The sequence below is a fragment of the Fundulus heteroclitus genome, unplaced genomic scaffold, assembly GCF_011125445.2.
Source record: "Fundulus heteroclitus isolate FHET01 unplaced genomic scaffold, MU-UCD_Fhet_4.1 scaffold_144, whole genome shotgun sequence".
NCBI lineage: Eukaryota > Metazoa > Chordata > Actinopteri > Cyprinodontiformes > Fundulidae > Fundulus > Fundulus heteroclitus.
The window spans coordinates 182,501-204,075 of record NW_023396556.1 but is presented as its reverse complement, the minus strand read 5'-3'; the positions used below and the strand labels follow the sequence as shown (position 1 = coordinate 204,075).

At 36.8% G+C, this 21,575-nt stretch overlaps 1 protein-coding gene across 1 annotated transcript in view; it reads right to left on the bottom strand.

Moving 5' to 3' along the window:
• The window catches only part of LOC105930540 (glutamate receptor, ionotropic, delta 2), a gene marked incomplete at its 5' end in the record, with an annotated part of 302,244 nt that overhangs the window by 105,913 nt on the left and 174,756 nt on the right, over positions 1 to 21,575 (bottom strand). The window contains 1 exon segment of the mRNA XM_036129181.1: positions 4,840 to 4,978. Within this exon segment, the coding sequence (XP_035985074.1) occupies positions 4,840 to 4,978 (139 nt within the window).

The following is a 21,575-nucleotide window of genomic DNA, read 5'->3' as shown; positions in this document are numbered from 1 at the left end:
AAAACTGAAGGAGAAAGGCAGGCAAATATCTCATCTGCATGTTCAGAGATTTTTAGGAAACAATCCTTGTGGAGACTGACCTTGCTACAGTAACTACAACACCAGGTGTCTGTTCTTGAGGGAAAGAAGTTGCTGGTCTCAGCATTTGTCAGGCACAGCCCAGGACATAAAGGTTAAACATCACTCAAATGAAAAAAAGATTTTACGTGAAACTTTTAGTTAACATTCAGGAAGGTTCTATTTTAACTCTAAATGTGATATACCTCAAGTCTTTTCACAGGAAATGGTACAAGAACATATCAAATAAGCTGGAACTGACAAGATCTCCCTGGCTGATGTCCAAGAAATGCCCCCTTTTGTCTCGAGGGAGAAGGCTTCCTTATAATTTTTTTTTAGGTTTGCAAAGATTACAATTCAATGGTTTAGACAGACATGTACATACATATCTAAGCATTTTGGATGAGACAGGACATCTTAAAATCTTTAAATAGTAATATATAATAGTCTTTTAAGAGGCAGTTAACACATTTTGATTATTGGACATGAGTTCCTGTTCCTTTATGGAGATGGTTGTCTTTTAGAATAAGACTTGATGTAAATTATTTCTAGTACAGGCAAAATAAAAGGAAAAGTCCAGAAAAAAAGCTTTTACATTATTTGCTACATATTCTTACTTTCATTATATTGGATATAGATTTAAACTTTTATTTATTGTACATGCTAATGTATTTATTGTTGGGTCTGTATGAAGCACTTTAGTGCACACAAAGGGTGTTTTCGAATAGTACTTTATGAATTAATTGACTTGACCATCCTAGCTAATATACGTTTTTAATAATGGTCATTTATTCCATGTGCAGTTGGTGCAATCAGTTTAATAATTCTCCATTTGCACTTTTGAACTTTGTACTTTATTTGACCTTTCCTTTTGCTGAATCTAAAAACTGACTAAATGTGATCTTATTTTAGTTTTATACTTTAAGTCAATCAAGAGTAGCTTTGTGCTGCATTGCAAAACCACGCATAGTGTAATCCCATTCAATATTTCTGTTTCCTGCCGTTCTCAAAGCTATCACCTCTTAGTTGAGTGTTCCCTTATGTGTTGCATGGTTTGACCCTCCTTCCTGCCCATGAGCTTGTGGTTGTCATCATGTTTCATGCTTTCAACCAGGCTCTATAGTTTTGCTGTGATAATTTGGAGTGTTGGACTTCATTGCCTTCATCTTACCTCCCTCCTACATTGGAGTCCTAGAAAGCTGATGACAGTATGAAGCAAATGCATCACTTTATCACTTTTTAAGCATTTTGTAGGCACTAGTTTTATAAACCACTTTAAAATGGTCAGAAAAACAACTATGTGGTCTTGAGTGAAACCTACTTTGTGAAGGAAGCAGGGCCGAGTTCCCAATTATGAATTAGTTAGTTTCCAACTTTAAGGTGCAATGAATGCACCATAATTTAAAATTAAAGATGGACTGAATGTCATTGGTGGTTTTAGTCTACTCTGAGATGGGTATGTGACATACTTCACCCTGCAAATTTAAACAGCTCCCTGAATTAAACTTTCAAAAATATGAGAGCTAAAAAAAGAGACAGGGTCATGTTTTCTTTCTTGAATTTTGAGTAGGCAGTAACATCAGCTACTCAAATACATGCCCCCCCCGAGCATAGCAAAGTGATATACAGTATAACATGTTGCCTGCACTGTGAAAGAGGAAACTGATCTTATAAAATAAAATAAAAAACTCTGGATGTCATTATTGTTAAATAAATCTGAAATATTTTGTGGGCATTTGTTTTGTAACTATTATTACAACATCAGCTCGAAAGCTGTAGATCAAAACATATCTTAAAAAGAAACCCCCTCACAATTAATCACAATCAAAACTACATAATCTGATTTTATTTAATGACTAATTTTCTTCAGTCATTACTAAGCAATATAACTGATATTCCTTGTATTTTTTATTCTCACAGCAATAATCCAATTAATTACACTTGATAGGCTCTATAAACAATCTTTAAATAATAAGGTAAAGGCTGTCATATATATGTAGAACAGTTAACTGCGATTTCAGAACAGACATTCCGAGACATCCTATCTGAGTCCTAAAAGAAACTGTCAATTCCCCCAATTTTTCTGGACCAAAAAACAAATTTCTCGCTCTGTCAGGTCATCACTACCCAAATATTTCCAGTCTCGTGTGACTTTTCTCCTATTTGTCTTCACTACATCCTTTGTTTCCCTCTCTGTCTCCAAACCATTTTCTCTTTCACCTTCATCTGTTCCTTCTTGTTCCCTTCACTTCCTCATTAAGGTGAGTGTTTGTCTCTCTTTCTTGTATTGCTCACGTGTGCCTACACTTTGCTACTCTCCTCTGCCACCTTTCACGGTTTTCCTAAAGGATTCACACTGAAATTGAGGGAAAACATCCAAGCGTGAAATAGTCCAGAGAGGGTTCTTGACGCTGACTTGTTATTTCATTTTCAGGATGAAACAAGGGCATTAATACTTAAAAAGCTTGCCTGTCTTGATGGAAGACACTAAGGAGAGCCATGTCTCCATCTTTTCCTGGATTTCTCCTCCGTTGCTTCTTGTACATTTGCGTCTTTATTCTTTTCCTGACTAACTAATTCACTTGCTTACTTTTACAAAATGTGTTTAGGTTTATTTAGCCTATGTGATGTGTTACTTAAAAGATGCCAAACACCAAAAAAAAAGGGAATGTTTGGCTTAAAGGACTGATTGTGTTTAGATGTAGAGAAACAACGCTGTTTATTCCAAACCCAAGCACAATTAACCGTGGCACTGCCGGGCATAGCGGATGCTTAGACATGCTTATTAGTCCAATGAGAAATGAACACTTCCTGGTGCCACCAGCAGAGAAACAGGAAAACTTATTATCGCAGGGATAGACAAACATAGGGCATAGACCCTCGGGAAAATAATGTGGATGTTTAAAAAAAAAAAAAAAAACAGTGAGAGAACAAAGATTTGTCAACTTCTTCGACATCTTTAAATCTGTGTCTTCACCAGTCGAAGACACAGAGAAGAGGACACTACCTCACAATGTGTAAAAGATAAGATTGAGACAAGGTTAAGAAGGTAATTGTGAATTTGTGTGAGTATTCATGCAAATGTGTGCTGCACGCCACACATTAGATCTGCCTAGTAGAATGGATTTTCACTCTGCACGACAGATACAAGGACTCTATAGTTTGTCTTTATTTGTTGGTCACGAGCACATAACTGCATAAACAGATACGGCTCATTAAGTTAGAATATCATCAAAAACTTGGTTAGTTTCAATAATTCAATTTAGAAATGGAAAAAATATTATACAGACTTGCTACACACAGCCTGATTATATTCTCAGTGTGTATTTCCATCAACATTGTGTGTTATGAGTGTGGCTTACAAAATGAAAACCCAAAGTTCACTTTCTTAGAAAGTGCATATTACATAAGACCTTTCTATTTTAAGTCAGCCAGATAATTAGTATCTAAGTCAGCCAGATAAAAAGTGTGCCAATATACGGTACAGTATGTGCACTCAATACTTGGTTGGAGCTCTTTTGGCATGAGTTACTGCATCGACGCAGCATTGCCTGAGGGTGATCAGCCCGTGGCTTTCCTGAGGTGTCAAAGTATGCCAAGGTGGGTTTAATAGCAGCTCATATGCTGTGTTAGTGCTGGTGTCCCTCATATTTCTCTTAACAATTCTTTTAAGATTATCTATGTTGTTTAGAACAGGGCATGTTGTTGGGCAATTAAGAACTGCAACAGCAGGTGCCTAGCCCTGTGATAAAATGGAATGGGCATTTCCATAAAGCTTGTCAGCATAGGGAAGCAAAAAGGACTCTAAAGTCTTCCTAGTAAACAGTTGTGCTCACTTTCGAGTTAAAAACTAAGTGGACCAACAACAAGTGACGTCATCAATGACACGAGTTTCCTCACACTTGAACTCAAGTAACATGGATTCTGTGTCTCCCCACATTTCCTCCAGACTCTGGAACCTAGATTTGCAAATGAATCGCAATATTTGCTCTCATCTGAAAAGAGGGCATTGGATCACTTAGCGACAGACTAGGCCTTCTTCCTAGAAAAAGGAAGAGGCTTCTGAGGTTGTCTCTGGCTCTGACACCAGCTGCAGTCCGGACGTTACAGATCTGCTCCTAGTTATTCACTTGGCTATACTTTAAAATCGTCTCATAGCTGAAGTTTCTCCTGTGATTTGTAGAACGTTTCCTGCAACACCTTTTCCTTCCACTGAACCTTCCATTTATATGCATGGATGCAGCATGCAACTGTTGGTGCTGCTGTGGCTCTGTGGGAATAGTAGTTGCATCAGTCGTACAGTTGGGAGTTTGATTCCAACTCTCCCTCACTCCACCAACCCCAAGTTGCCAACCAATCTCCATATGAGCGTGTGAGAGTGAATGTGACTTTCAAGTGAAAGCACTTGAGAGGGGAGCATAGGTTCAGTTCAATTGCAGCACTCTCTAAACTTCTTCAGAAATTATATGTTGTGGCTTAACCCTTGATTGGTCTTATGTAACACTCTAAGTTTTAGTCACAATCAGAACAATTATGTTAAACTTTTTGAACTGAATTACTGAAATTATAATAACGGAAGAGGCACCTGTTTGAAACACTTTAATTCACAGGATCTATTTTTCTTCCATAGATAAATATTCTGTGGTACAGTTAAAAACACAAAATCTAGTTTCAAATAATTGAAACTAGATGGTGGTAACATCAAGAAATTTGAAGACCTATTTTTATTTCTTTTTAGCAATTTATCTTACTTGCCTAGGGAGTAATTTATTGGGTACTCACTGTATGGAGTTCTCTATTCGTGAGATGGTGAGGAAAGCTGCTAGATTGGCAGTGTATGAAGAGATGACTATGAGAGCAAACATCCACCAAACGCCCATCATCATCCTGGTTGCAAGGGTGGTGTATGGAACTTCTCCACCTAGAAAAAAGAAAAACAAAAGAAAGACAACGGTTAATTATTTCTCCCAAAGTAACAAATTATCATATTAACACATATAAAAGCACATCTTTGTTGAGGAAGACAAAGTTGTTGAGATTGTGAAGTACATCCTGAAGGATTATGTCTGGATTAACAGGATATCTGATGATGTCTAAGGATTTGATGCTTTGGTTTGAAACTGATCCTCATAGCACAGAATAGATGGCAAACTGAATCAGAACATTGCAAGCCTAAAACTTTACCTGAAACTTTACATAGGAAACAAATAGATCGCCTTGTTTGATACCGGATGACAATCACATAAAAAATTTTTTATAGGCTAAAAACTTAAACAGAAGTTTTAGCTTAGAGTTGAAAATGTAGCCCCATTTAAAAGATAACCATTGATATAACTGCTCCTTGTTCCCATCTTCCCTTACCCAGACTCTAAAACATGTGACAACCACATAATTCCATGTTCCCTTTATCGTGCCGCTTTTTCCATCTCTGCTGTGTTCATGTTTTTGCCATTTTACTCTAAGGCTTTTTTGCCTGGTTTAGACTATTTTATTGAATTGAATTTTGTTATCTCTCCACGCTCTGGGATTTATACTGTACATTAGCTGTTGACATCAGGTTTTACAACCAGCCTGAAGGCACTATAATGCATGGGCACTGTACTACTGGAATTTTGCATAATCACCGTGTATGGGTTATGTAGTATTTTAAGATACGTTACTTTGATCTTAGTTTTTTTATTATTATTTGTGAAGCGTTTGTGGTCCTCTCAGTTTTTTTTCCAGTCTTAGAAACCGTGAAAGAACTCATTGTCATTCACAATTTGTATTCGGTTTAGCAGAAAATATTGCAAGTTGAAGAATTTATTGTGAAACATCTGAGTTAATTTCAATGAGAAATCCGTAGGATTTGAGTTAAACCCTTTCCTGTAAGATTGGGCACAAATATGTTTCTCTTATAAGGTTTCTGTTTAAGATACCAGGAAATGTCTACATTTATACTAAAAAATAAACTGGACTTCCCGGCAGTCATACATATGTATGTTTGTATGTGTATTTTTTACCCATCAGATGCATTTCAATTTCGAAACATTTATACAAAGAGTATTTGAGGCATTTTATCAATGTTTCAGTTGCTAGATTTTAATTTATTTTGTCTTTCCAGCTCATGCATTTTTTGGTCCTTCCTAAAGAGACCAAAAAATAACCATCTTACTTGTGTGTGGATTATCTCCTGTGCTCTGGGTTTCAATATAGTTAGTAAACATGCCTGTTAGGCTAAATGGTGATTTATCATTGATGCGCTAGGATGTGACTGGAAAGCTGTAAAAGATAGACCAGGTAAAATGCAAGTTCGATAGTGTGAATTATCATAGGATATATGATAATATGTAACGTAATGTGAGGTTGATTCATGGCACGCATGTATCTAAAACGCAGAGGTCCATAGATAAACACCCTCGTAAAAAGAGGAATTCAACATGTTTCAGCTTTTAGTTGACTTACAAGATCCCCTTTCTTAAAAAAAAGGATGGTGTGAGAAGATACCGCAGCTTCGTTTAATTATCCGTAGTGACAATCAGTAATAGCTGATATGGAAACTGGATCAGTATATGCCTCTTTTTAGGAGTTGACTGTGCTGACAGCTACACAAATGCCAAGACAGAGTTTCAGATTTTCTTTCTCACAAAAATACAAATCAGTAAAGCTTCTTTTCTCCCATACACTTAGAAGTGCAGCACTTCCATTTTTTTCAAGACACCATACAAATTTACTTTGGTTAAAGATCAGAAAAAAGTGTAAAAGAAGAGAAGCCTATGTTTGCATCTTTCTGGTTTTTAGAGCAGCCTCGTTGTGTCTTCGTGAACACTGCTTGGCAGCATCAAAGGAGCCCTGCTTAGTCTGCTCAATATAGCTTTCCATTGTTATTTATGGTTTCCCTCCTCCTCTGCTCCTTCTTCCTTGAGATGAAGAATCAAATCTGCAACCTTTGCTAATAAGGCTCACCAAGGATGTTACAGCTCTCAACTTGGCTCATTCTTGTCATTCTATGCATAGTCCATGCTATGTTTACATTTTTCCCTTTAATCTATGCCAAGACCCTTGGTCGCATTCTAATGAATTATTCCTGTCAAAAGGGGGCCACTGTCACTCTGTGTGCATATGTCTTAGCCTAGTAGCTGAGCTGAAGACAAATGACTTCTAAAATTACCACCTGTGGTACCAATTGAAGCCCTTCCTCAGATCCAACTATAGTAAGAAGTAGTAGGTTTATTTGTGAAGCACCTTTCACAGACAAAACCATCAAGAAGTGCTGCACAAAAAAACAATAAAATGACTATTAAAATTGAGTGCAACAAACAAGGACAATACAGTCAGGCCCAAAATTATTCATAAAACCTGAAAGATTTGGATTAAAATTTAGTTTCATTCAGCTAAGTCGTTTTAACAGGAAAGAAGACAGATGTCTCTCAGAGGATGAAAATAAATGTAAAAAAAAAAAAAAAGTATAAATCTTGAAATATGCTAATTTAATTTGCATTCTGTTAAAAATGCCATATCTAAGATTATTTATACCTTTCTCAAAACCAAGTGGGAAAATCCATATTTTCATTACTGCAATCAAATCGTTCTTTTATTAGCCGACCAGATTTTTTGCATGTTTCCACAGATATTTGAGAATTTATATTTGATAATGAACTCCAAGTCTATCTGGTTGGGAAGTCTCTTTGCCATAATCCTAATATTTTCTTCACTTGACCGATTATCTATAGGATTCCCCTACACAGTTTGTAAAAATAATGGCATACACAAGGAGTTTTTTTTAGAAAGGTTTTCATCCACACCACTGTGTGTTTTTATTTAAATGTCAGAGGCATTTGTGTACCACAACACTAAAGCTTATGTCAGCCAATCAGAATTCTTCAAAACAACCACAACTTCCTCTTAGGAATGAATCATGGCGGCAGGAGGTTGGATCTTGTGGACCGATAAAGAAGTTAAGTTTCTTTTAAACACTATATTAAAATATAAAGTTAATAAAACTCAAGGCAATGGCGATTTTAACTCCACCGTATAGCCAAGTGCATAAACAATGGTTGCACATGTGTTACGCAGAGCGGCAATATTCGTTGCATACTGTGATGCACCAGACATTAATATCTGTCTTTTCATGTACACACGCAGGCTCTAAACCGAAGCTTTTATAAATCTCCACTTTGGCCGGAGTCTTTAGGATCATTCGTTTTAAGGGATGTATAACGCCGCTTATGTGCCTGAAAGGCATAACTGCATAAAGATGTCTAATGTTTTACTTAGATATCTTGCTACGTCAAGCCAGAAAAACAAACAAAAAACATGTTTCAAAAATTAAGAGACTCTTTAAACCTAAATCTGTCAGGGGTATGAATAATTGTGTGCTTAAGTATACATCTGTCAAATGCTAAGGTATTTTCAGGGCCCCATTTGGACAATCCTAATTGGTGGCTAACTTTCAGTCCCATTTGATTGAAACAAACTGATCTGTCAGTCACCTATGTAATGTAATTGGTAGGTTGACCTGACTGCTTTTTTCATTCACAGACAGTGATTGACATTGCAGGCCAATAAAGCCTGTTCTCCCTGGCTTGTGACAGTGCCATTTCTGTTGCCGCATCTCTCATTCACTCACAATGAATTATTTTTAATCTGATTCCTAGACTTTTAGACTGATAAATAATCGCTTTTTTCTCAGGTATCTCTTCTTATTCTGATGACCCCTTTACTCTTTTCTGTTCCCAAAGTGTGTTACTATAGTAGTTTGTCCTCTCCTTTATACCGATTTAAGATTAAGTTAAATAAAGTTATACGAAACCTGAAAGGTGTTCTAATCATACTGAAACACTGTATTCCTGTGGCTATTAAGGGGTTTGCAATAATGACCTAACTCTCAGTCAATTTGATCTTTTAATTAAAGATAAGTCCTCAAAGACCATTTTAAGTTACAGGTTTGTATTTTTCTGCACTTGTTTCTGTCAAATGAGGGTGATTTAAAATTGGTCTTTGGAGTGTATGCATGGTTACTTGTCTTGTGTATCTTGGTGTTTGCCCTATGACTGCTGACCATTCTGGAAAGTACCTTTGTGTAGGTGGTTGTAGCCACAGCTTTGGCCGACAGCAGCCAAAGCGGGTGAAGTGTGCCACCATCGTCCCTAGTTCAGTATATCATCTATCAGTGAAAAGTTGGGTCTTCTTGTCTGAATGGTGATAAATTGAAATATTGCATGCTCTTGCCAGTTACTATAACCTTAATAGGTTTGTATTTTGAATGCCCAATCCTGACAGATGTAATAACGCTATGGTCCTACCTATCAAAGGTTACACTGCACCTATATAAATATGCAAAAAAAAAAAAAACAACATTTGCTTATTAAGGATCTGGTGCACAGATGATCAAGATCAAAAACTGCTCAGAAGGAGTACCAAGAAGTCTTGCGTGAGTATGACAGTGAATAAGGACGTAATTCACTCCAGTTAAGAACTGTTAAAGAATTTTACATCAGCTAAAGAAGAAGCTGCCGTTGTCTTTTATCAGAGTCTCTGGTTGCAAAACAGCACCACAGGTTCATTATAAATGTTTAAGGAAGTAAAGCAAAATCTGGAAAATTCTGTGCTAGTGTCAGCTCAGAGTAAGAATCCCTGCACCTTCACACCATTGTGATGTAAGACTTTTTAACAACAACTTGGCAATTTCTCTTCAGAACTCTGAAAAATGTCCATTCGGATGACTTTTTGATTGGATGGTACCACAGGAGGTTCACATTTACAAAGACTACAATGAAAAGCTGCAAGGTTGGAGTCTTGGAAAATTTTAACAGTATTCATTCTTTACTTTTTTGCTCCATTGTCCTGTCAGACCTTTTAACCTTTCTCTTTCATTCAGTGAGCAGGATGTGCATCTTAGGAGGAGACACAAACAGTACTTGGATGTCAGAAAACTGCTTGCTCACATAACTTTATTTTAACTTTCTTTTATTTTAACCTTTGAAAGGTTAGGAGACACAGAGACACAAACAAAGTTATGTGAGTCTGCAATTAGAAATCCGAAGCACTGACTCATTGTATTTGTAGTCTGACGTGTTTCAAGCCTTTTAGCATTGTAAACACTTTCACATAATAAAGTTTGCTAATCATCCAGCTTGCAGACAATGAAGGCAGCTTTTCATGCCTCAGGAGTCTGTGCAGATGTCTTCTCAAAGCTTTGGGCCTTATAGGAAAAATAATTGTGTTTAAAGTCTATCAAACTCTGAATCAAAGAGAGGAGGCTGTTCAAAGCAACATCTGATTAAAGAGGGTTATTTTCCCATATCAAGGCAGGGCTATGATTCATCGAGAATCAAACTGCAGTATTCAATATTTTGCTTTGTTTATCTAGATTAAAAGATGAGGGAAAAAAACAAAGAGGAAAAAAAATCACTTGGAACAGATGAGAACCACATAAGGTATTGTAAATATGCTGTGCATACTGGTTAAATGTCAATCAGCACAATCAAATTAGCAGTATTTGCAATAACAGGTATGCCTATATTGTTCAGTCTTATACACACTTAACAAATAAGCCAAGATGCAGGGCCTTGCAAAAGTCTACATATCCTTCTAATTCTATCACTTCACAACCACAAAACTTATTAGAATTAGCATATTTTATTGGAATTTTATGTGACAGACCACCAGATGCACTGAATTTTATCTTGGGTAAAGAGAGTAAAGAGAGTTTACTCTCCATACACACAACACTTTTCAAAATCATATTTGAAAGCCATGCGTGATTTTCCACATACTTGGGCACTACTTGGTTCATCACATAAAAACGCCAAAAATATATTGAAGTTTGACCCTGTGCTGCTACAAAGCTTGAAAACTGATATTCACTGATGCTCTTCAAGCCAACTGAGTTTATCTATTTTCCAAAAAAGACTGGGGAAAAAATACTGGTCAGTCACACAGCTGCAGGAAATGCCTTAGAAAAAGAACACACAGACATTTGGAAACTGTGCCTCCTGTTCTTTTAACTCATCAACTGTGCACTAATTTGTGTCAGCCCGTCACGTAAAATCCTCATTAAGTACGGTGCCACTAGCTTTGATAACATGACTAAATGAAAATGTAGCAAAGCATTGTTACCACATATTGCTGTCTAGAATATCCAGACTTAGGCTACTTTCACACTCCAGGTCTAATGCTCAATTCCAAATTTTCGTCTGAATGGTTCAAGACCACAAAGTGACCCACATGCACATAACATTAGGAGACGTCACACAGCAGTGCACTGTTTACAGAAGTAATGGTGAATGTAATTGTTTCTGGAAATGTTCAATAAAGTTTTGTTACCTGCTGGCGTTTTTCACTTATTAGAAAGCTGCAAAGGGTACCGAACATATTAAGACACCATCATAGCAAGACGAAGTATGGTAAGAAAAAGCAGCACAGCTCTTAAAAATAGGTCCTTTATTGGAGCGTAAACTGCTACTACCGAGTGTGGATGTGTAGTAAGCGCCAGGAGAGTGATGTGAAAGACGGACAAATGGCCGCTCAGACTGCAAACACTTCCGATACATATCTGAATTAGTATCACATATGGAAATGCCACAAATTGCATTTTCTTGGGGGGGGGGGGGTGAAAGGATCACAATTGGGCTGTTCACACTGCCATGAAAAAGATGGATATAGGTCGCATATGGAAAAAAGATCGGATTTGGGTCGTATTTCCCTGCAGTGTGAAAGTAGCCTTAGATGCAAGGATGGTATTTATCAATATGTCACTACATAAAAACAGTCAACTTCCTTCATAACTAAAACATCTGAGCTTTCCAATAATTTTCCAAACCTTAAATTTAGGTCATTGTTCCGATATTTCCCCATCTTAACTCTGTGTACGGATCAGAAAACTAAAATAGTACTTTGGCAAGTCTACATCTTACTTGAAACTATTTTACAATATTTACAGGCAGCTTTCTGTTAACAATGATGTATTCGGCATGGCCCGGAATTTTCATTCGTTTTTATATGTAAAGTACTGTATTACTGCATAATGGGAAAAGATCTCTTGTATATCTGAATGTAGACCGTATCTTCACTTCTAGTATTTCTTTTTATGGATAAACAGAACAAAAGGAAATTACACACACATCTAATTAATACATATTACCAGAGTGTCTTCCCCAAGGGTGAATGAAACAGCAAGAAACAGAGATAAAAAGAGTTGTGGACGTATGCATGTTTGGTGAGCTAAAATATTCCATAAACCAACTTGTCAGCATCAAAAACAGTCACTCGATTGCTGCCTGCCTCCCCTTTTCACATCATCTTGCTCCATATCTTACAACCTTCTCCCCCTGCCTCTTCCCTTTTTTTCCACACCCTTGTTGACATTCAGCAGTGAAGGTACCTGCAGATGAGTGCAGCTTTGAAGCCAGTCGAGCGGCGGGCACATCCAGGAGAGTTTTATATATGTGTGACTTTCTTGTAAAGCTTCAAATCTCACCACTGAGCAGGAACCGCCACTGCCACAGATTATACCCTCTACCGTCTGATGACTTGCAGGAATCATTATTTATTTTTTTTTTACCATCAATTTCTCCTCTAGCACCTCAATCACGCTCGACCGCCGGTGTCCCGGTGATTATAAACAACTTGGGAGAGACATATTACAGAGCCAGAGCCGGGGTGAAGAGGGAAAAAGTACGAGAATAGAAAAGAGGAGGAGTGGGACGAAAGGGGGCACGCATCCCTCCTCCAGTGGCTCTCCTGCTTTCTGCTTTTCAATCTCGCCATTGTATGTGTGCCACCTCTAATACCGTTGGCTATCAGCCAGAGCTGAGGGGGATTTTCCATGTGGTTAGCAATTTTTTCAAGCCATCAAGTGCCGCCATTAAAAGGATCCGGCAGGCCAGTAAAGATGAGGATTTGAGCTGAGAGGCATACAGTTTCCAATTCAGAGATTTGCAAAATGGTATCTCCTCTTGCAGCATGCTTTCTAATTTTCTATAAGAACTTTGGAGCAGGCATATGTTCACATTTACGGATCAACCAACTAGATGTGACTGAGTTGGATTACATAAAAAGATTGTGAAGACAAGAAAGGAAGTGTTCGTTTCATAAAACTTCTAAAACTTCTGTTGTTTTTAATAGCTTTTTTTATTAAAAAATCTATTCATGGTATCTAAATGATTATTAAAGGACATGGGCAAACATTGCAATACATATTTTTAAATATGTTTAAATGCGGATGAGTAGTTTTAAAACACTTTATGCAAAACAACAGCCTTTTGATCTACACTGTTAAAACTGGATAAGGATTATAATACACAGTTAAGACCACATTTGCTCATAAATGTGGAAATTTCAAACTTTTGTTCTAATAGAAAATGTGACAGTTCTTAAAATATCACAAAACAATGTAAATATGTAAAAGTCAATGTCAATTTAGAAAACAAAATGCTGTTTTGTGCTGACCAGCACAAAACAGCATTTCCACAGTGTATCGGAGGATTTATCTTTTGTGATGAGCTCCAAGTCTTTGACACCAGACGGCCTCTTTGCCATTACCTTAATCTTTAGCTCCTTCTGCAAAAATCTGATTCAAGCCGAAACTCTGGCTGAGCCACTCCAAAACCATAACTTCAAGTCAACAATAATTATGTTAATAAAATTAAAATATGACCTTAAACCTTAACCCTCTGGGGGTACGAATAATTTCAGTCTTAACTTCATGGATTATGACGTTGCAACTTGAAGCCTTAACCACATTAGACCCCTTTCAACCAATCAGGGCAAAAAAACAAAACCATGTGAAATAAACATATTGGCACCACAGAAAAAGTATATAGTGACAACTTTAAGTACAAAGATCATCTATTCAGTAAACATGGGTCAGCTCCATGATGGCAAACAGGTGTAAAGGCCATATTTCTTTTAAACCACTAAGGCCTGGGTCACCGACAAGATTTTAAAAGACTGGGAGACACCACACATAAACATAAAAAAATCATAGCTATAACAGGTTTGCTTGTACAATGTGTGGTGTCTGGTCTAACGGCAAACACAACATGCCACGCAGAAACATATTTAATTTGGGAATATTCAAGTGTCAGATGGGAAATCTCACAAAATGTCTCTTAATTAAACGTAAGTTCAAGGTCAATAAACATGGCCTACGCCATCCTCCACAACAGTAGGTAGTGGTAATGCTCCATTAAGATGGTTTCCAGTTGGTTAAAGGAGTGGAGACCTAAATGTATTTCTCAGAGATGCTCTGTTGGATTTAGGTCAGGGAGCAAGGAAGCGAGTCAATGACATCAATTCCTTTATCCTCCTGGAACTGTCTGCATACTCTGGCCACATAGGTCAGGCACCAGAAGGAACCCAGGATCCACTGCACTAGCGAAGGGTCTAACAATGCATATAAGGATTTCATCCCAATACCTACTGGCAGCCTGGGTACCATCGTTTCTGCTGTTTCTGCTGTCTGTGCGTCCCTCTGTGGATATGCCTCCCCAGACCAACACTCACCCATCACCAAGCTGATCATGCTGAACAATTTTGCAGGCAGTATATTGTTCACAGCAGCTTCTCCAGACCGTTTCATGTCTATCCTGTGAGCTCAAAGAAAACTGCTTTGCTGTTAAATTTAGAATTAAAGAATAGCATACTAATTTCTAAAAAAACAACCGCAGTAAGACAAACAGTGAATGCAAAAAGGAGCTAACACTAAATTCATGTCAGTAATTACTGCATGTACAAAAGACAACTTGATAAAATTAAATTTCTGTGGGGATATTAATAGATCCATCAAAAACAAAATTTGCCCACTGATGAAGGGTTCCAATCAATCAGTACAGTATTTTTTTTATTATTTAAAGGTTTCTTTTAATCTTAAGTATGTTGCTAATTAAAATCAAGCGTAACAAAAAGCCAGAGTTCACATAGAGACTGAGAATGAAAAGGGCCAAAGGGAGAGCACAAGTGATCATAAGATAAAACCATAGGTCAAAGGCTGCAGGTCTTGATGTTCAATTACAATTTTATGCTGAAAATGTATTTTTTTTTAGGTGGCGTTCATACTACTATTAAATGCAGCTGTCGGGACACTGCTGTCTGAATGGTTCAGGACCCGCAAAGCGACCCGCATGCGCACTTAAAATTAGGAGAAGTTACAGAGCAGCGCACTAATAGAAGTACTGGTGAATGCAATTGTTTCTAGACGTGTTCAAAAAAATTTTGTTTAAAAAACTCTTGAAACGAGAAGAAAAAAATGCAAACACCAGCAGTTATCTCTCCTTGTTATTAAAAAGCTGTTGAGCAATGGGAGCTGATAAGACTAAGACCACATCATAGCGAGACGAAGTAAGGTAAGAAAAAAGGCAGGACAACTTTTATGAAGCGCTAACTGCTGCTATTGTGTGTGGATGTGTAGGGAGAGCCAGGACAGTGACGTGGAAGACAGATAAAATGCAACATGACCTTTCAGACAGCGGATGCTTTGAAAAAAATCTGATTCGTATCCAAATTAGTACCACATATGGAAGTGGCACAGATCAAATTTTTTGGAGGTGAAATGATCGGAATTGGGACATTCACACTGCTGTGAAAAAGACAGATATGGCCCACATATGGGCAAAAGGATTGGATTCGGGTCGCATTTCCCTGCAGTGTGAACATAGCCAAAGACATAAAGTTATATAGCAGTTAAGTGTGGTAATATGGGCTGTTTTTAAACCAGAAAGCCATTACAGTAGTCTTTTATGGTACAATTTAGATAACAAAGCAAGGGTAATATATCTTTAACTTGAAATTTCTAGGCCCAACTTGTTCAAAATATACATAATTTTAAACCCATGAGAGTGCAGTGTTTGTAATAAAAGGAGGTCCACTGGGGGAAAAAAACTGATTTTTAAAATGCACAGAATCATTCTTGGGAGAAGCTGAAAAGGCGTTTTGTACTTACCACAGTCAACTTGTGGACATCATCTCAATTTCATTACACAAGAGGCAAATCAAAGACTGAAATGCAAATCATTCCTTGACTTAGTTCAGCTTTAAAGAATGCTAATATCAGCTGTGTCTGCAGACAGAGAAATGGTGTAAGCATAAAATCAGAGCAGGTGGCTTTGAGTGTGTGTATTTGTTGTCTTACAGAAGCTCCCGCACTTTAAATCAAGGCGAAAAATGAGATAAATATGTGTGGCACGGTTTTTACTAAGCCTCTAATGTAACAGGAAATAGATATATATGAACTGATTTATCCAGCAGTCTACTTTGGGTTTCCCCTGACTCTGAACTAAAATTGTGCTTGTAAAATGTATTTTTGAGTTCAAACCCCTTCGGAAAGCCGATGCTTGAACACACACATTTATTTCTTTTTTCATAACCACCCAAATACTTGAAGGAATAACATAGGTGGTTGGTTTTATTTATAAATAGAGACATCAGATTTCAGTAATTCCTTTTGAGAAGGTCAAGGAAAGAAAAACATGTTATCTTATTCAATCAGGTGAACATTTTTCTTAATATATTATATGTAACGGCCCGGATTTATTCATGGATTTTTCAAAGTGTAATACTATTTCCTTAAGCATTCTGAAAGCTTTTCACACTTTTTTGTTGGACATTGTATATTGTTCGGCCCAGGAGAGAATTTATTTAACAAATCCTTGTTCAGGAACAGATAATTCATATCTTCACACACTTGATTTCCCTGCTCCAACCATGGCACAAGAACTTACAGCCATAGTAGTCAATGTCACTTTTGGTAACTTAATTCTCAGAGGCATGGCTGCTTGACAAAATACAGAAATACAATAACCAAGTTATTTTAATCATAGGTACATAAGAATGTTTTTTGTCCCTGTATGTTTAACCAGAGTTTGGTTTAAAGATAATCAGTATTTTAATAAAAGGAAAAACTTGCTTTTCCCAAATAAACTGGAAGACATAAAAAACAATATTCTTTTAGATTAAGCATTTCAACATCCACAGAATACATTGTTAATATAACTAACACATCATACCTAACATGTTCAAAGTAATGCTACCAAATGGTTAACATCTATAAAATATGCCATTCATCGCTAGAGATATACCTTCTGTGTTTATGAGAGGCGATCACTGCCTTTCACCCAAACCGCTGCTTTGTACCTTCAACACAAAAACTCAGCTTCTATACTAATACCGACCGATCCAGATAGTTTCACAGCAGTGTGGAGTGTAAGCTGTAGTTTGAACTCTGTGAAGTGTTATGGCTGAGATGTTCTATGATGGAAAGTACCACTACATCATGTTCAGACTTTGCGTATTTGATGAGCACATGTTTGGGAGGTCTCTGTTTAGCCTACCTTTAATACAAGACCAGAAAAGCTATTATTTTTATTTTTTACTTATTTTATTATTCACTCGTCCAATAAGATGTTGAAATAGTGAGTGCAGATTTTTTGGCCAGTAAAAAACAGAGAAAAATAATAGACTGAACACTTGGGAAAACTCATTTGAATAAATGTTGCAGAATGTGGCTGTGTTTGTGCTTGTTGTAGCTTTCTGTTTGGTCTGGTTTAGTGGCTGAGAAGTTTCCTGCAATTTTTGTTTTTGTTCAGAGTCAAATACTAGTGCATCAACAAGTTAAATGTAATTAGTCATGGGAAAAAAATTTAAATATTATCTGCACCAAATTCCAGACTCTCACAAAAACTCCTTATAGACATGCATAAAGGTCAAGTGAAAATAAAATGCTGCATGCATGCTTAAGGGTCTTAATTAGGATTAGCTAAAAATTATTCCAAAACCTGCAGGTACAAACAGACAGTCAATCTAAAGTTGTTTTCCATGAATAAAAAACTGTTATACTAGAGCACCAGACACTAAACACAGAAAAATTTCACCCTTTTAAATATTATTGGAAGCTATATTCTACAGTTCATTTTAAGTTAAGGCAGATAGACCTTTTCTGAGTTCCTGAACTTCCGCTGCAGTGATCTTTCATGCTGGAGCTCTGGCACAGTGAGAGTTCTCTTCGACCTATTAAGACATCCAGCTGAGATCTCACCTAAAGTACTGCTGCAGAACTTTGCGACAGTACATAACAGGGAGAACAAGTTGCTAAGCAAATGTGCTTTTCTTACCATAGTAGCACAATATACTGTTAAAGCACAGCTTAGTTTTAAGTCTAGGCTTCATACTGAATTTTAAGCATTATCTAGATATATATTTCAAAAATATGACAACATTATACTATAATAAACAGCATTTTATTAAAGATTCCTGCTTACATAAAAAATCTGTATAATATAGTAAAAAAAAGTTGTGCATTCATGTGTTTATGAATGTAATATTGACTTCTTCATACATCTTCATTGAGTTTTGTGTTTCTAAATACAATGGCATAGTCTCAATTTAGGAGCAGCTTTTAAATTACTTGTTTTGATAGTAATCATTACATTTTGCCCAAACTGACAAAATTCAGAGTAGAAGCCATGTACACTGCCCTACTCTTTTCCCACCCCAGAGTAACCAACTTGCTACATCATCACTTGTAAACCTTTATTCATTTGGTTGGTTTTTGGGGTTGTTACTCCCTGAAATGAATCAAAAAGAAGCAGCCATTAAAGTTTGAAGCGACAGCAGGTGATGAGTGGAATCTGGTGATAAACCCAACTCTATTCGCAATGTATGGATGCTTTTGCATTTGTATGTGGATGTACATTATGTGCTTCAGTGTAGTAAGTTCCCACTGTCCTTGCAGAATAGCTAAAGGTTCAAACCCCTTCACTGAATGTGTGAAGGGGTTTTAACTATAAGAGTCTTTTTGTGTGTGCTGATTTATGTAAGCATTATAAGCAAAAAGTGCCTGACTTTGGATTTGTTAAAGAAAGTCGGATTTTTGTCTTTTCTCCCCCTTTTCCCTTAAGCCTGATCAGCACTTTTGCTGCCTTTTCATGGTTGTTAGGAACATGAAAATGATGAAGTCAGCAGAAATTTCTTTGCGCTTATTTACAGACCATGTTCTCCTGCTCACCTTCCATAAATGGATCAATACAAACTATGTAGAACGTAAGGGTTACACGAGCCAAGAGGAAGCCAAGGCCGCTTGTGTATGTTGGTTTCAATCTGCATGTGGCATTTTACTACGTTCTTTTTCTTTGAGGGTAAAAAATCTAAAGCACAATGAAGCAAATTATTGGAATTCCCACATAAATATAGGACTGATCAATAATGTTGTAGGTTATTACATACTGAAAATGAACCTGTATTCCATTACAGATGAACCTTAATTGGAAACACTGCAATGCATTACTTGTCTACCCCAGCACTATTCTGTTAGCAAGACGAACTACATGTGTAGCTGAGTCAATTTTGTTTTTATCAATAATTTGTTTGAGTTAACATTCTCAAAAGATTTTTCTGGTATTTGCAAATACTTGATATTAATTGTGTGTTCCGACAGGGTTGTGTTCATTATAAACAGTTTTTGTCTTTGGTTCTGAAGTGTTGTAGCCGGAGGGACCTTAATTAGTGTGACACAAAGAGCATTCGTGTGACGTGGCGTGGCTGCGGCAGCCCGCTAAAAGCTGCCTGACCATTATGCTGGTAAGACATATGCTAGTGCTATCTCCCTCTGGTTATGCTAATAATTCCAAAAGTTTTTCTGTCATTTTAAATTAATAGAAAATGTAATGTTAAACCAGTAATAAGTAGTTTAAGCCTTACTGTGGAAACCTAATTTTTCATGAAGTTTGTCTGAGATTTTCCCCTTTAAGTGCTTTAATCTGCTACGGGGTGGAGCTGTAAGAGAGCAGGCCACTGGCTGCTGATTAAGTGTACCATGCTACTGTGTTCTACGGATAAAACTCTGCAAATCCTGATCCTGGGTGTGATGATCATTACTTATCCTGTACTCAACCATTAAGCAACTGTGACACATGCAGATGCTTTTTTTCCAAAAGAAATGTCACAAAATCTCAATGCAAGGCAAATAACTAAGTAAATAGTTTAATAGAAAACCATTCCATATGTGACACACACAGTTTCAACTCTGCAGTCCAGTGATAATTTTGTGGACCAAAAAAAGAAAAAAGGAAAGAAGATCCTTGTACATTCAAGAAAAAAACTAGATGGGGAATAAAACTCATTGAGAATCGTCATAATAGCCTGAATATAACTGGAAAAAGAGGAGATCGGAAATTGAATTAATGCACCTCGGCTGATAGGAGAATTGTAGGTAGCAACTAATTTTATGTAGTCTATTAGTAACTTCACTGCTGTGAATTGCCACAACCGTGATTCACTAATAACCTGATGTAAATGTTTAAAAACTAATTAAAGTATGTAGTCACTTACAGAAAACTTTGAATAACAGCAGAAAATGTTGGAGGAGGACAATGACTGCATCTCAGAATATTACAGTCTCTCTTCTAATGCAGCAAAGTGCTAAAGAGATTCTAAAGAACATCAAAACAAGAGGCCACTGCAAAATTGGACTGAGTGCAGAGGGTTACCTTTCAGTATTGTTTAGACATTACTATTTTGTTTTATGATAGAGTCAAGATATACTAAAACAAAACAACATAAAACAAAACAACTTAAAATTGGCAACATGATTGATGAACATATCTAGACATTCATAGGGGTTGCTGATGGTTTCAAAATATCCATTAGCCTTGTTATGTGGACAAATTAGAATGTTTGCTTTTTCCTTGGCAGCCTCTTTATTCATGTTATTTTTAGTTCATTTGTGTATTTTTAACTAGATTGTTCACACTTTCTTCTGCTGCCCCATTGAGAAATGTGATTTACAGAATTCCTTTTTTACTTCTTTAGATTGAAACCATGATCTTTTTTTTTCAGCTGAATTTTTGGCAGCAGGTATGCACTAATATATATATATATATATATATATATATATATATGTTCAGGTTTACCGTTTCTTAAGTTTTACGTTGTTACATTGCTTTTGCTAATATTAATATTTTAAGATTAAGGAGTGCATTTGGTTGGGGGGAAAAATCAATCAAGACATAAATTTACCATAATTTAGTTGGGTGAAATTATTTAAACCAATATTCTTAGATTAAAATCACTCTATATGAACTAACTGTAAATAAAAGTAAATTAATCAACTGAACTAAAAATGGGATTTTAAGATCAACACCTCTGCTTTAACTATCATACTAAATATGAAATCACTGTAAATTAACAGTAGTTGTAGCTGCATTACTTGCATACCTACTGTATAAAATGAGTGAAACCAAACTGACCTTGGGAAGTTCACAGTTCCATTTCTCACATCACATCAAACTTGGACAATTACACCGGCATGCTCATCCACAAACAGACATGCAAATTACACTGTGGTCTCATTACAGGTGACTGTATTCAAAGTGCGTGTCAGTCTATCACATAAATAAGACCAGGGCTGCCTCCCTGAGTGCAACTTCTGACAGATGTCTCTCTCAGCAATTTCCCTTGACTGGTACAAAGTGTGCATGTGTGTTTTTCCATGTGCATACACAGGTCTGTGGATATGTGTGCACCTTCTAAGACCTCTCACTTGA